Below are 15,081 nucleotides of genomic sequence, written 5' to 3'. Positions count from 1 at the left end.
GAGGGAGGGAATTCCAGAGCTTAAGTAGCTGAAGGCAAGTGGTGGAGTGATTAAAATAGGGGATGGTCAAGAGGCCAGAATTAGAGTGCAGAAATCCTCATGTGTTGGAGAAGATTACAAAGATAGGGAGAAGAGAGGCCATGGAGGGATTTAAAAACAAAGATTAGAATTATCAAATCAAGGCATTGCTTAGCTGAAAGCCATTAGATCAGGAGCACAGGGTGATGGGTGAATGGGACTTGAGAATTAATACACGGGATGCACAGCTTTAGTAAATGTAAGTTTATGGATGGCAGAAGGTATAAGTGTGTTGGAACTGTCAAACCCAGAGGTGACAAAGGCACAAATGAGGGTTTCCGCAGCAGATGAGCTGAGATAGGATCAGGTAGGGTGAAGTTATGAGGGTGGAAATAGTAAGTCTGAGTGATGGCACAGGCAGCTATATGGTTGGAATCTCATGGGGGGGGGGGGGGGTCAAATTTGACGCTAAATCAGGTTTATCTTAACCCCTGGGAATAGGAGGCTTCGGGGTGATGGAGGGGGAGGAAGTAAATTGTAATGTATTTATAAATAATAATGACATTCATTGCTTTAAAAGAATTAAGCAGCTGGAAAAGGCAGCTGTAGCCTCTTGGAAAAACCCAGCAGGGATCTGGTTCCACCACGCTTGGAAGTCGCGCGCATTCGCACACGAGCGCCGCGTGAACGAGCATCCAAGCGCGTCCACGAGCCCAGTGACTTGTCTGAACAGCCGGAGAACAAGAGGAGCGAGCAGTGCACAGGAGATTGGAGGGAGAGACGGGCAGAACGCGAGCAGGGACAGCCAGGGGTGCTGCAGGCTGGAGAGTGGAAGGTGTCAGCAGAGGGAAGGGGGAATGCAGCTGACCAGAGCCGGGAAAACCGCACTCTTCCAAGAGTTGGATTCCACAGTGAGCCAACTGACTGAGCCCCAGCCCCATAGTGAGCGGGCTCACCCCCGGGACAGGGCGAGCAGCAATATGAGAGAGCGGATCACAACCACAGCCAGTAAGTCAGGGGGTGTAAGGCTGGGCAGCTGGCAACACATGTGGGGCAAGGGTCTCGGCTTCTCCGCCTTGTGAGGCATCACTGAAAACTGTCACCACTTGTGTTTTGATGAGAAAACCCCGTGAATAGATAGAAAAGTTGTGCCTAAGTTTTATTTGCTTCACATTTGAACTAGTGCTATCTGACACAACTTCGAAGTTCTATACGTATTGAAGCGGAGAGGTCGATCTATTGTGCCGGTAGCAAGAGAGGCCACTGTATGGTGCTGGTTTAATCCCTCATAACTAATGCATCGTTTATTTTAATGTAATATAACTGTGTGTAGGTGGACTCTGATTCAGCAAAGTACCCCAGGTTTTAGGCAGTTTTAAAATCCAGTTTTATTAGTTAAAGCTGCATGTTGACATCTGAAATATCAATTAATTGGCGAAGTGTTAGTTATGAAATTTTTTTTGTGGTTTGTGCATAAGTATTTCAGAATTAACACTGTTCGTGGAGGAAACCCCTTCATTGAGTCTAATCACTGATCGATATAGACATATCTCTTTAAAGTGTATCTGCTGAGATGTCACTCAGCAGAAATCAACATTGTGTAAAATTGCATTATCATTTAAACTGACTTCGGCATTGGGAACAGGGTTCTGGATCTGGCAAAACTGGAATTTTTAAAAACTCATTCTTTGGATGCGGGTGTGAGGAAGGCATTTGTTACCCATCCCTAGCTCTCTGGGGAAGTGAGTAATAACTGGGTAACTTGCTCGACCATTTCAGTGCCGTAGGGCTGGAGTTTTATAGAGAGCTGACTAGTTAAATTTGACAAGTTCCCTTTCCCAATGGATGTTAGTGAAGCAGTTGGTATTTTTCCTGATTTTTTTTTTCCAGACCTTTTTTGAAACAAAACTGAATTCAAATACTCAAACTTTCATCAAGGGATTTGGATTTGAGTTCTGTGGATTAGTGGTCCAATATCAATCACTACACTTGGGTCTCTTTTTTTGTAGTGGGGAGGTGGAATTTAGGGAGCTGGAATTTGGTGACATGGCCTGGGGGCACTGGAGAGAGATTGTAGGAACACTGAAGCAGGATCAGGGATCACTGGGGGAGAGATCCTTGCATCGGGAGACACTGGAGTGTCCGTATTTAGGAACAATTCAGGGCACACAGTTTAGGACTTATGAGCTCTGTGGTCCTGGGATCTATGAATGGGGAAGTCTAAGGAGGCAGTGGCTGGCAATATCGGGTGGGACAAAATCGAAGATCCTTGTGAAGGAGGGGAAACCAGGCAAATTGGCCCCAAGTAGCTGTTTTTGTTTTGGAAGCATCTGGGCCCACTGCACCAGCCCCACCCTTAGCCTGCAGCTGCTTTGTGACCTTGGTATCCCCCTCCCATCACTTTCCCCATCATCAGCCATTTGTTTTTTATGTTACTAGCTTAAATAAGCTGCTTAAAACAAATTGTTGGAAAATCGTGAACTGGGTGTGCCCAATTCCAGTGTCAGGACCCCAGAAATAGAAAATTCAGTGTATGAGTTTATAATCCTTTATTAAGCAGAACTTCCAAAAATGAACAAAAAAGCACTTGTTTAAATGGTTTGTGAAAGAGTTTAAATTACATTTTTAGTACCATTGCATTCTTATAAACAAAGAAATCATGAACACTGATGCTTCCCACGTGTTCCTTTTCATGGGTGCTGCTTTACCTCTTTGTTCTTAATTTGAAATGGAGGCTAGGAGAATTCAATTTAATTTCTTTCAAAGTCTTGTGTAAGGGGACAAAAACAGGATGGCGGGAAATGAACTTCTACCTTTCATATCTAGTCAGTGCATGATAGGCAATTTTGCAAAACACACACTCAGAATCCACAGGTGTGATTGATAGCTCTGGTCAACTGTTCTGAAGTATTTAAAAAAAGAAAATCTGGTTGAAGCAGCTGATTGAAGCTGGTTGAGATAGGCTGAAACCATGAAGTGAAATCTTAAATAAAGATGTTGAATGTCACACTAGAACTCCTGGTAACTAACATTATACCATCGGAAAATATGTACTATTCTGAATTTTATTACTTGAAACCTTTTTTCATTTGTTCCTGAGACCTGGTTTTGTTCATCTCGAATTGCGCATGAGAAGCTGGTGGTGCGCCACCTCCTATTTGTAAGGGAGTTCTAGGTTTTTGACCCAGGAGCAGTATATGTATGGTGATATAATTCCGAGCCACGATGGTATGTGACTTGAAGGAGAATTTGCACTTGTGAAGCTCCCATGCATCTGCTGCCCTTGTCCTTCTAGGTGGTAGAGGTTATAAGTTTGGAAGGTGATGTCGAAGAAGCCTTGCTGAGCTGCTGCAGTGCATCTTGTAGATGTGCAGCAGTGGTGGAGGGGCTGAATGTTTAAGGTTGTTGATGAAGTGCCAATCAAGTGAGCTGCTTTGTCCTGGATGGTGTCCGGCTTCTTGAGTGCTGTTGGAGTTGCGCTCATCCAGGCAAGTAGAGTGTATTCCATCACACTCTTGACTTGTGCCTTATAGATGGTGCACAGACTTTAGGGAGTCAGGAGGTGAGTTGTAGATGGTGCACTCATCAGAAGATGAGTTACTCACTGCAGAATTTCTAGCCTCTGACCTGCTCTTGTAGCCACAGTAGTTATATGGCTAGTCCAGTTCAGTTTCTGGTCAGTATTGATGTTCCATATGTTGATGAGGGATTCAGTGACGGTACCAATGTCAAGAGAAGATGGTCAGATTCTTTCTCGTAGGAAATAGTCATTACCTGGCACTGTTAGTGCAAATGTTACTTGCCACTTATCAGCCCAAGCCTGAATGTTGTCCAAGTCATGCTGCATATGCACATGGACTGCTTCCGTATCTGAGGAGTCACGAATGGTACTGAGCATTGTGCAGTTGTCAACCTCATCCCCTTCTGATCTTACAATGGAAAGGAGGTCATTGATGAAATAGCTGAAAGATGGTTGGGCGTAGAACACTAAGTGATGTCCTGGGGATGAGCTGATTGACCTCCAATGCTACAACTCTCTTCCTTTGTGCTGGCATGACTCCAACCAGTGGAGCGTTTTCCTCCTGTTTCCCATTGATTTCAATTTTTGTAGGGCTCCTTGATGCCACACTCGGTCAAATGCTGCCTTGATGTCAAGGGCAGTCACTCTCACCTCACCTTACCTCTTGAGTTCAACTTTTTTGTCCATGTTTGCACCAAGGCTGTAATGAGGTCTGAGCTGAGTGGCCCTGACAGAACCCAAAGTGAACATCGGTGAGCAGGCTATTGCTGGGCAAGTGCCATTCAATGGCATTGTCGATGACCCGTTCTATCACTTTGCTGATGGAGAGTAGACTGATGTGATAGTAATTGGCCAGATTGGGTTAGTGCTACTTTTTTTGTACAGGCCAAACCTGGCAAATTTTCCATGTTGACGGGTAGATGCCAGTATTATAGCTGTACTGGAACGGCTTGGCTTGGGTGCGGTTGGTTTTTGGGCATTATAAGTTTGTTAGTAAGGAGAAAAGGTGGAAGACAGCTTTAAAAAAAATCAAATTGGTCCTCAAGCCTGAGTTGCAATAACCAATAGCTTTGGGGAATTTAGTTAAACCTTTTCCTGCTTACTAGCCCAAATTAAACCAATAAAATCTGGTCCCCACGTTTTAGGTTTTGTCATTTTTAAAAATTTCTCTCAAGCTCTCTTACAAACCTACGAAATAGGAGCAGAAGTAGGCCATTTGGCCCCTTGAGCTTGCTCTGCCATTCAATAAGACCATGGCTGATCAGTTTGTATTACTAATTCTGCATTTCCATTTACCCTGGTAACCTTAGATTCCCTTGCCTAATAAGAACCTGTGTACTTCCATCTTAAAGATATTCAATGACCCCGCCTCCACTGAGGCAGAGAGTTCCAAAGTCGCGGAACCCTTTGAGAGAAAAAATTCTCCTCATCTCTGCCCTAAAAGGGTGCCCCCCTAATTTTAAAACAGTGCCCCCTAGTTCAATACTCGCCCACAAGAGAAAACATAATTTCCATGTCCACCTTGTCAAGGCCGTTCAGGGTCTGATATACTTCAATCTTGTTGTCTTGTGTCACTAATCCGTATGATTGTTAGTTTTCTCCAGTTCATGTCAATGTTTCTTGCCTTTCTTTATTTCCAATCTATACTGGAAGAGGTGGTGGTATAGTGGTCATGTTACTGAACTAGTAATCTAGAGACTCAGATCATGGAGATATGTGTTCAAATCCTACAATGGAAGCTGATGGAATTTGAATTCACATCATAAAATCTGGAATATAAATCTACTCTCAGTAATAGTAAAATCCATCTGGTTCACTAATGCCCCTTTGGAAAGGAAATCTGCCATCTTTACCTGGTCTAGCCTACCTGTGACTCCAGATCTACAGCAATATGGCTGACTCTTAACTGGCCTCTGAAAAAGCCTTGCAAGCAAGCCACTCAGTTCAGGGGCAATTAAGGATGGGCAACAAATGCTAGCTTTGCCAGCGATGCCTGTATCTCATGAAAGAATACAAAAAACCTTGTGACTGTGTAGTTGAGAGAAGGTTCCATTCTGAAGCATTTTGGGTTTAAAATAACGCTTGAATAAACTTGTGCAGTTCAGTCTTCTAAAAGTCGTCTTTTAGTGATTCACTGGTACTGAGCTCAGGAGAAGAGAGAGGTCAGGCATTGGAAGGTGAGCATTTGCAGCAGAGGTCACAGGCATTTGGGCCACAGGCACAGTAGGTGTACGATTCTGTGTTTCTAGACAAGAGGATTGTATTCACTTATACGCTGATGCTGGAAAATGGTTACATGTACATGCATGCCATCAAGTAAGAGAAAAAAGTAAGTTTTCATAGGTACTGAATTCATGGTTACTCATGAACAGAAAAAAATGGAAATTATATCCCAAGACCCATCTTAAATGTCCAAGTCCTGGGAATGGAGCAAAAAGTGAACCTGGAACTGCTATCAGAGAAGAGGCACCAACATTAGTTGAAGATATTTAAAGATGGACCACAGACTTGTAAGTGATTTTATTTTTTCAGCAGAGGCGTAGTAGGATTGAGCATATTTGGTACACAACTGATCAAGTCATCCACCACCAGGTCATGTTGGGTCACAAAGGCTTTACTTTTTTTTGCCACTACTTAAGGATCTTCCTCATGAGCAAAGATAGACCCCAGCTTCTTCTGACCACTGGCAATAGTGTCCTTAAATCACTCTTTCCTGCCCTCTCCATCTTTACCTCAACAAGTGCAAGGGTCTTGTCTTCTTACTGTCTCTGCTTCTCCCTACCCATCATACTCTCCTCACTAGCCTCCCGTCTTGCACCATCTCTTAAATTTCAACTCATCTAAAAACTCTTTTGCCCGTTCCTCTGACTCTGGCCTTTTGTCCATTTCTCCTCCTTTTGCCTCATCATTGGCAGCTGTATATTCAGGTACCCAGGCCCATGCTCTGGAATTATGGAATCCCCTCTCTGACCCCCCTCCATGTTCTCTCTTCATTTAAATCCCATCAGATGAACCTAGTTTTTTGTAACCCTCCCTTTTTTTTGTTTTTGTAGTCCCTTGGATGTTTTCTATGTTAAAGGCACTATACAAATGCTTTTGCTATTGTTGTGCATTGGAGTTGGTCTCTTGCCACTTCCACTCATGCATGTCCCAAAATTGAAACACTCAGCACCTGTGAAGTGGTTCTGGTCATTGGTGTTGCAACTAAATCTCGTGACTTGGGCTTGCTGGGCATGAGTTTGCAGTTCACCAGTCTGGAGTAATTAAAGGAGGTGGCATTTTCTTTTGGAATATACTGATAATTTTTACATCCCCTCATTCCTGTTGAGAGTACTGTTTACTTGTTTGAAGGAACGTTTTAAGCAAGTGGTACCTTGCAGATGCACCTCTTCAGAGAACCTTTTAAAAGATTTTTAAAATTATTTTCTTGAATTTGTTTTAACTCGTGGTCATTGAATTTTTGTAAATTCTAAAGTTAGCCGGTGGTCTCTCTCTTACCTGAGAAACATGATTGCAACCTAAAAGCAAAATACTGCGGATGCTGGAAACCTGAAACAAAAACAGAAAATGTTGGAAGAACTCAGCAGGTCTAGCAGCATCTTTGGAGAGAGAAACAGAGTTAACTTTTCGTGTCCATATGACCCTCCTTCTAATTCCAGCATCTTGTTCATCCTGGGTTTTCAGTGGTCCACTCTTGGCAGTTGTGCCTTCAGCTACCTAAGCCCTAAGCTCTGTAATTTACTTCGTATACCTCTCAGCATCTTTTTCTCCTTCTTAAAACTAACCCCTTTGACCAAGCTTTTGGTCAATTGTTCTAATATTTTGTCATGAAAGTATAGTAATTCTCATAGTATTATTGTGATTTATTGTAAAAGGTTAATAGTGGGGTTTGGATAGTTTGTCTGTGTGGTGGTGTGGTGGTGGGGGGGTGGGGGGTGGATTTAATTGAATTGGACACAGCTGGTCTGGAGGCTTTGACTCATAAAAAGAAGCTAGGTTTGAAATGCTAAATACGTAAACATGGCTGAAGTTTTAGAATGTGAGGTGAGGAGAATTTGCATTTGTAGATAAATCAGGGTAATTTGAATTTCAAAGAGATGGTAGGATGCTACACCTAGCCAGAGATGTTAGGCCAAGCAGTGTGCTTATTTTTCCCAAAGGTTACTGACAGCATAGCACCATGAAAAGATTTACATTATTAGAAAGGTTAAGTTCCAAAGACATATAGAACAATGGAATTTACATTCAAAGGGAGAAACATACATAAACGAAATTGAGGTTATGTGTTAGGGAAGGCATTGTGAGATCTACCAAAAGTGTGAAAAGCTTCCAATAGTTGTGCATGAAGCTGCTGTTTACAGAAACCAAAACTGGGAAGAGCCGTTTTGAATTCTACTGTCCAGGGTATTGTGTTAACTGGCTGGAATCTATTTAAAATCTATTTTTTGGTTTACTGTTGCCTTAATGGGGTTGTAACTGGAAGCCAGATTAATTAGGGGTTTTAGGAGTTATTATATTGTAATGTGCAGACCTATGTATGTGCTTGAAATCTTTTCCTTTGTTAATACATGTTTAGAGATTTTTTACAAAACTAAATTAGAAAATTAAACTAAAAACTAAATTAGAGTCTTGGTGGACTTATTCAGGGCTTATTCACTGAATTCAGGGCACACACATCGAAATAAAATACAAATTGCAAAATCGTTGTGACTGCGTGATCAAGTTTCCCTCACGGATTTGATCTGCCTGGCACACATCATCTGCAGTGTCATAACAAATTGGGGGCTCATCCGGGATATTTGAAGTTCCTTGGTTGGTTTGAAGGTGGCAACTTTTAAGGTTACAAGTACGAGAAGCACTTTGACTTCAGGAGTTGGTGTAAGGGTTTTTTAAAGTGGTGAGACTGCAAAAATGGCTGTATCCATGGTGAAAACTTTTTTGGAAGTAGAAGATATAGCTCTGATTGGGTTACAAAAAGTATCTAAGAGTAAGTTAACAGAGTTGATGAATAAGTTGCAGTTGAGGTTACCTGTAGGGGCGAAGAAAGCAGACATAGTTGAAGTGATAACACAGCATTTGAAGTTGAAAGTGATACCTGGCACTAGTGAGTCACAGCTGGAGGTAGTGAGACTTCCATTAGAAATGAGGAAGCTTGAATTTAGACAAGCAAAGGGACTGAAAAAATGTGAATTGGAAGCAAAAGAAAATGAATTGGAGTTGAAAAGACTAGAGGCAGCAGGAAAAAGAGGGACAAAGAGAGATTATTTCAAAAAGGAATGGAAATGCGAAAACATGATCTCCAGAGGGGAAAATTAGCAATGGATGAAAGAGGGAAGGAAAGAGACAGAGAGTACAAACTTAAAAAGCTGGACTTTTAAAAAGAAACATCGGATGCTGAGGAAAGTTCTGATGATTAAAAAAAAACGTTAATATAAAACCCAGTGGGGAGATGTTTAAATTTGTGCAAGCACTTCTGAAGTTTGAAGAAAGAGATGTGGAGTCGCTCTTTATTTCATTTTGAGAAGGTAGCTAAACAGATCAAATGGCCACAAGAAAACTGGACATTGTTGTTACAATCTAGGTTAGTGGGTAGAGCACATGAAGTTTATGCTTCACTGTCAAAAGAAATGTCAGTGGACTGTGATGTGGTTAAAAAGGCTATTTTGAGTGCGTATGAGTTGGTTCCTGAGGCATACAGGCAGAAATTTAGGAATATGAGAAAACATTCTGAGCAAACTTATATTGAGTTTGAAAGAGTAAAACAAAGTAATTTTGACCAGTGGATATGGGCATTAAAGATAGAGACAACATATGTAGCTCTTAGAGAAGTAATTCTTTTGGAAGAATTTAAAGATTCAATTCCTTCGGTAGTGAGAACTCATGTGGAGGAACAGAGGGTTTAATCTGTAAGGCAAGTGGCATGTTCAAATTTCATGTCACCGCTGTTTAAGGAAGTAAGAACAGTTTGGGGATAAAAGAGTTCAAGTCAACAGCTCACCGTCCTGAATCACAAGGGGCTTTGGAAAGATGACATCAAACTTTAAGAACTATGATGAGGGCACATAGTCAGGACTATCCACAGGATTGGGATGGGGGAATTCCATTCTTGTTATTTGCTATTAAGGATGCTCCTAATGCATTGACTGGATTTAGTCCTTTTGAATTAGTCTATGGTCATAAGGTAAGGGGACTACTGAAATTGGTTCATGAGAAATTGGTGGGTCAAAATTCAGTAACTACTCTCCTGGATTATGAATCAAACCTCAGAGAAAAATTGGACAGAGCATGTGAGTTAGCTAGGAAACATCTAAAGATATCACAGCAAGTGATGAAAGTGAAGGTAGACAGGAAAGCTACAGCTCATAGTGTTGTTGCTGGGGAAGAAGTGTTAGTTCTGTTACCAGTACTGGGTGACTCATTAATGACAAGGTTTAGTGGGCCTTACAGGATTGAAAAGAAATTGAATGAAGTAAATGATTTAATAAATACTCTAGATAGAAGAAAGAAGCAGAGTGTGTGTAATGTAAATATGCTTAAAGTACTTTGACATGGAAGAGGATCAAAAAGAGGTATTAGCAGTGGTAGATAAGGAGAAAGAGGGAGAAATGAAGGATTCTGAAATTAATTTTCCTCTAATCAAATTGGATAATGAGGGGGAACTTTAAAATTTAAATGTAATATTGAATTACCTTCCAGACAGGCATCAACGTGAGCCTGAGAAGCTATCGCAGTCACACAAATCTATTTGTGGGAATAAGCTGGGGAGGACAAATTTAGCTACATATGACATGAGTGTAGAAGTTTCATCTTCAATAAGGCAACATCCTTATAGATTAAATCCGGCGAAGTTATTACAAGGACAGAAATAAATTGAATTCATGCTTCAAAATGACATAATTGAGTCTAGTTGCAGTAACTGGAGTTTGCCTATTGTGATGGGACTGAAACTGGATGGAACACAAAGACTGTGGGTGGGATTTTCCGCACCCGCCCACCGCCGCTATCTTCTGGTCCTGCCGCAAGTCAGTGGACTTCTGGCTGGGGCACCGTCTCGCCCACGACAGGTCCCGCCTGTGGCGGGGCCGGAAAATCCCAGCCTGTGTGTGGACTATCAAAAAGTGAATGCTGTGACAAAAGCGGATTCATACCCTATACCACGGTTAAAAGATTGCATTGAGAAAGTGGACAATGAAAGTTTATCACAAAGATTGACTTGCTGAGAGGATATTGAAGTACCATCATCAGAGACAGCAAAGGAAATATTGGCTTTTGTAATGCCAGATGGGCTATATCAGTTTAATGTCATGCCATTTGGTATGAAAAATGCACCTGCAACATTTCAAAGATTGACAAAGTAATTGCAGGACTGAGCAATTGTGCTGTTTATATTGGTGACTTGATAGTTTTCAGTCAAATGTGGGAGGAGAATTTACAACATCTGGAAGAATTATTTAGTTGACTACACGAAGCTAATTTGGTGATGAACTTGGCTAAAAGTGAATTTTCAAAAGCGCAATTTACATATCTAGGCCATACCATTGGACATGGTGAGGTGGTTCTGAGAGATATGAAAGTCAAAGCTATCGTGGATTTCCCTGTGCCTACAACAAAACAAGAAGTTTTGAGATTTCTGGGCATGAGTAAGTTTTACCGGAAATTTGTATCAAATTTTAGCAGTGTGGTTGCCCCATTGACTGAACTATTGAAAAAAACCAAGAAATTTCAATGGGCACAGGAGTATCAGAAGGCATTTGGCATTTAGAAAACTATTGACTATGACACCAGTTTCGGCAGTGCCCAATTATGCCAAGCAGTTTAATTTGGCCATTGACGCAAGTGATTGGGGCCATACTGTTGCAAGAAGATGAAACTTAAATTGAGAAACCGATAAGGTATTTTTCACAGAAGTTGAATGCATCAACGATCGAAAAGGATACTCTGGGTCTGGTGTTAGCGTTGCAGCATTTTGAGGTGTGTGTGAGAATTGGAGACAGTTGTCTAGAGGATTTGACTCATAAAAAGAAGCTAGGTTTGAAATGCTAAATACGTAAACATGGCTGAAGTTTTAGAATGTAAGGTGAGGAGAATTTGCATTTGTAGGTAACTCAAGGTAATTTGAATTTCAAAGAGATGGTAGGATGCTACGCCAAGCAGTGTTTATTTTTCCCATAGGTTATTGATAGTATTAATACCATGAAAAGATTTATATTATGAGAAAGGTAAAGTTCCAAAGACACATAGAACAATGGAATTTGCATTAAAAGGGAGAAACATGTATAAAGGAGATTGAGGTTATGTGTTAGGGAAGGCATTGTAAGATCTACCAGAAATGTGAAAAGCCTCCAGTAGTTGTGCATGAAGCTGCTGTCTACAGAAACTGAAGCTGGAAAAAGCCTCTTTGAATTCTACTGTCCAGGGTATTGTGTTAACTGGCTGGAATCTATTTAAAAATCTATTTTTTTGTTTACTGTTGCCTTAATGGGGTTGTATTGGAAGCCTAATTAGGGGTTTTAGGAGTTATTAAAGCAGTAATTTGTAGACTTATGCATGTGCTTGAAATATTTTCTTTTGTTAATAAATGTTTAGAGATTTTTTACAAAACTAAATTCGAGTCTTTGTGGACTTATTACTGCTGAATTCAAGGCACACATCTTGCAATAAAATACAAATTGCAAAATCGGTGTGACCGCATGATTCAGTTTCCCTCGTAGATTTGATCCACCTGGCACGCATCATCTGCCACGTCATAACATATTTCCTATGTGGCTTGCTGTCAAATCTTGTTTGACAATGCTCCTGTGTAGTGCCTTGGGATATTTTTATCATGTTAAAGACACTATATAAATGCAAATTGTTATCTTTCACATTCTCACAAATTTTCAGGATTAGTTTGTCATTGCTAATTGTATTTTATGGATATATTTTAATATGTGGATGAATAAACTTCAAAATGTAGCTCTTCAGAAAGATGTGTACATTGCAAGCCTGGTCTCGAGGCCTGAAATTAACTTCCATTTGCTTAACCAGAACCAGCATATTAGCAATGGCTTGCAGAAGATGGAAGTGTGAATGAGGAGATGGAGCTGGTATTAATCTATTTAAATGTTAATTTATTCTAGAACTAGGGGTCATAGTTTCAGTTATGGGTTTGGCCATTTGGGACTGAGATGAGAAATTTCTTCAACCATAAAGCTGAAGAAATGAATATTTGAAGACTGAGATTGATAGTGTGTTGATCATTAAGTGAATCAAGAGAGATGGACATTGGGTGGGAAAACGGAGTACGGGGTAGATGATCAACCAAGATCTTATACAATGCCAAAGTCGAGCGCCGTTTGGCTATTTATGTTCTTAGCATACTGCATTTTAGCGTTTAGGGGACAATTTTTGCAACATTTTCCAGAAAATATCATTTGGAACTCTGTGTTGCGTTTACACTGTAGTTGTCATTCTATAGACATGGAATCGGTTTGATTTATCCAGAATTTCTCTGACCAGGCAAGAGGTACATACGTATATATTGTCTACTGCACAAGTGATTGCAGTATTTTTTTTTTCCCAGTTATACCATCAAAATCTGAGGGTCAGCAATCCATTAGTTCAAAACCTCAATTACAGAATAAAAAAATGAAGCATTTTCCTTTACAGTTCAAACTGTGTCTGTTTTATTGCATGAAATCAAACCAGAAATATCTGTTTATACTGGTATCTATTGAGTGTGGTAATGTTGTGACGTTCTTATGACCTGGATTGTGTCATCACCTGGATATATTTCCCACAACAAAGATTCTGTAATTTCTTTGATTATTCTTATGTGTGTTGTATGTTGGTTGTTACTGGAGTAAGGAATGACTGCAGGGACATAGGTATGTTTGAACTGTATCTGTTTCATTGGAGGAACATAACTATTTACAGATATACAAGACTAGTTGTTATTCAGTCTAAGCCATGAGCATTCTCCTGCTAGACTCTTGGTCATGTGACTCTTACATCATCCTGTGGGTGGTGCTGTTTCACACATTAACCCTTTCAGCCCTGAAAAACCCTAATACTACAGGATGTAGTGGCAAATTACAGCCGAGTTCCCAAACTCTGGTTACCACGACGCCATGTTTGTTTTTCTTTTTTGTTTGTGGATCAAATGTAGATTTCCTAGATTTTGCACGTAGACTGTAAAATGCCAAGATGAGCAGCAGTGGGATAGAAAACAGCCATTAGATTTCCCATCCTCTAACAACTAAGTCCGTCCTCTTGCGTAACGATTTTTACCTCTTTGAAACTTTCCTTATTTTCCAACCAGAATTACAATTGGCTAAGAGAATCTGAAAATATATTTGGATTCAGGATCAGCTTTTAGGGGGCGGAGGGGGTGGTTAATTAGAAAATGTGTAGTGATTTAGGTAAGTAGAATTTTTTTTTTTGCATTATAATCTTGGACCATCTTGTTTCTTTGCAAATTATGAGCACTGTCTACTAGCAAAATCAACCATTGTAACTGTCCGGTTAGATATGTAGGCTTTTCTCTGCATCTTATTATTTTGACAGGTCGGGAACCAGTATGTATGAAAACCACTTTTTATATTAATGGAGTTTGAGTAGGAGGCCATCTCATGCTTGAAACACAGTTTAACTGTAAATTATAAAAATTTGCTGGATGGATTGAGGTGAGCTCAAAATGTTAGAGCTGATTCAAAGTGAAAACTCACTGGCTGCAGTCAGCTACACTGTACTGGTACAGCTATAGGACAATTCAAATATGTAATTTTAAATGATTGGGAAAAGGAGGAATGTTTTGTTTTACATATCATGATGTTAAAGGGCAGAATTGAAGAGTAATCTGTGAGCTATGTTTTTTTTAATTGCCACATTAGTATTTTAACTCAATATTTTCAAAACAAAATGTGCATGTAAACTGTCAGCTTGAATCTGTCTGCGACTGACTGTTTTCAGTTGCTGTAGGTGCACATTTTTTTTATGTAAACCCTGAAAACGGTGACTGACCTGTGAGTGCTGTGTAGTTCATTTTGCCCAAACACTGGTATTGAATCCCACAGCGACTTAACAATAGAACAATCTGCCAAACTATAATTTCAGGAAGTACCTTTCTATGGAGTGAAAAATTGAGTATATGTAAAAATCAAACTGTATGTTGCAACAAAATCCTTATTTCTATTTGTCATTCTTTGTATAGTAATTGATGTTTACTTTAGTCTTGTTTATATTGTGTTTTGAGTACATTTTGAATGTGGAAAATGGAACGATTTCCATAAAATTATAAACCAACCCTAAGGTTCATTTGGGTCTTGCATTTAGTACAACTTCCAACCTCTGTCTGAGGAAGTTTGCATACTGTAGCATGGCAGAATTCTATTCAGTGAGAAGCTTCTTATGAGGGTAAAAAAAATTTCTGTTCTGCATATTGGTAAATCCATGGCTATTTCTAATGCATTCTGTGTATGTTTAACAATGACAGATTCACATTTTGGCCTTGCAGCTTGGATTGCTATTTTCTTAACATTGCTTATCATAATGTATCAGGCCCT

At 40.2% G+C, this 15,081-nt stretch overlaps 1 protein-coding gene across 2 annotated transcripts in view; it reads left to right on the top strand.

Annotated features, from left to right (window-relative positions):
- Positions 1-821: 821 nt before the first annotated feature.
- Positions 822-15,081, top strand: part of LOC144681675 (FYVE, RhoGEF and PH domain-containing protein 3-like) — a 250,601-nt gene continuing 236,341 nt past the window's right edge. The window contains exon 1 of one of the 2 annotated variants that reach the window (XM_078543496.1): positions 822-1,026. In XM_078543496.1, coding sequence (XP_078399622.1) covers positions 876-1,026 — 151 coding nt within the window. In that variant the 5' untranslated portion in view covers positions 822-875. The remainder of the gene's footprint in view (positions 1,027-15,081) is intronic. The other variant, XM_078543495.1, reaches the window with a different exon arrangement.

This window comes from Cetorhinus maximus, chromosome 6 (genome assembly GCF_964194155.1).
Source record: "Cetorhinus maximus chromosome 6, sCetMax3.hap1.1, whole genome shotgun sequence".
NCBI lineage: Eukaryota > Metazoa > Chordata > Chondrichthyes > Lamniformes > Cetorhinidae > Cetorhinus > Cetorhinus maximus.
Note: the sequence above shows the minus strand (reverse complement) of the source record. Positions and strands in the feature narration are given on the sequence as shown.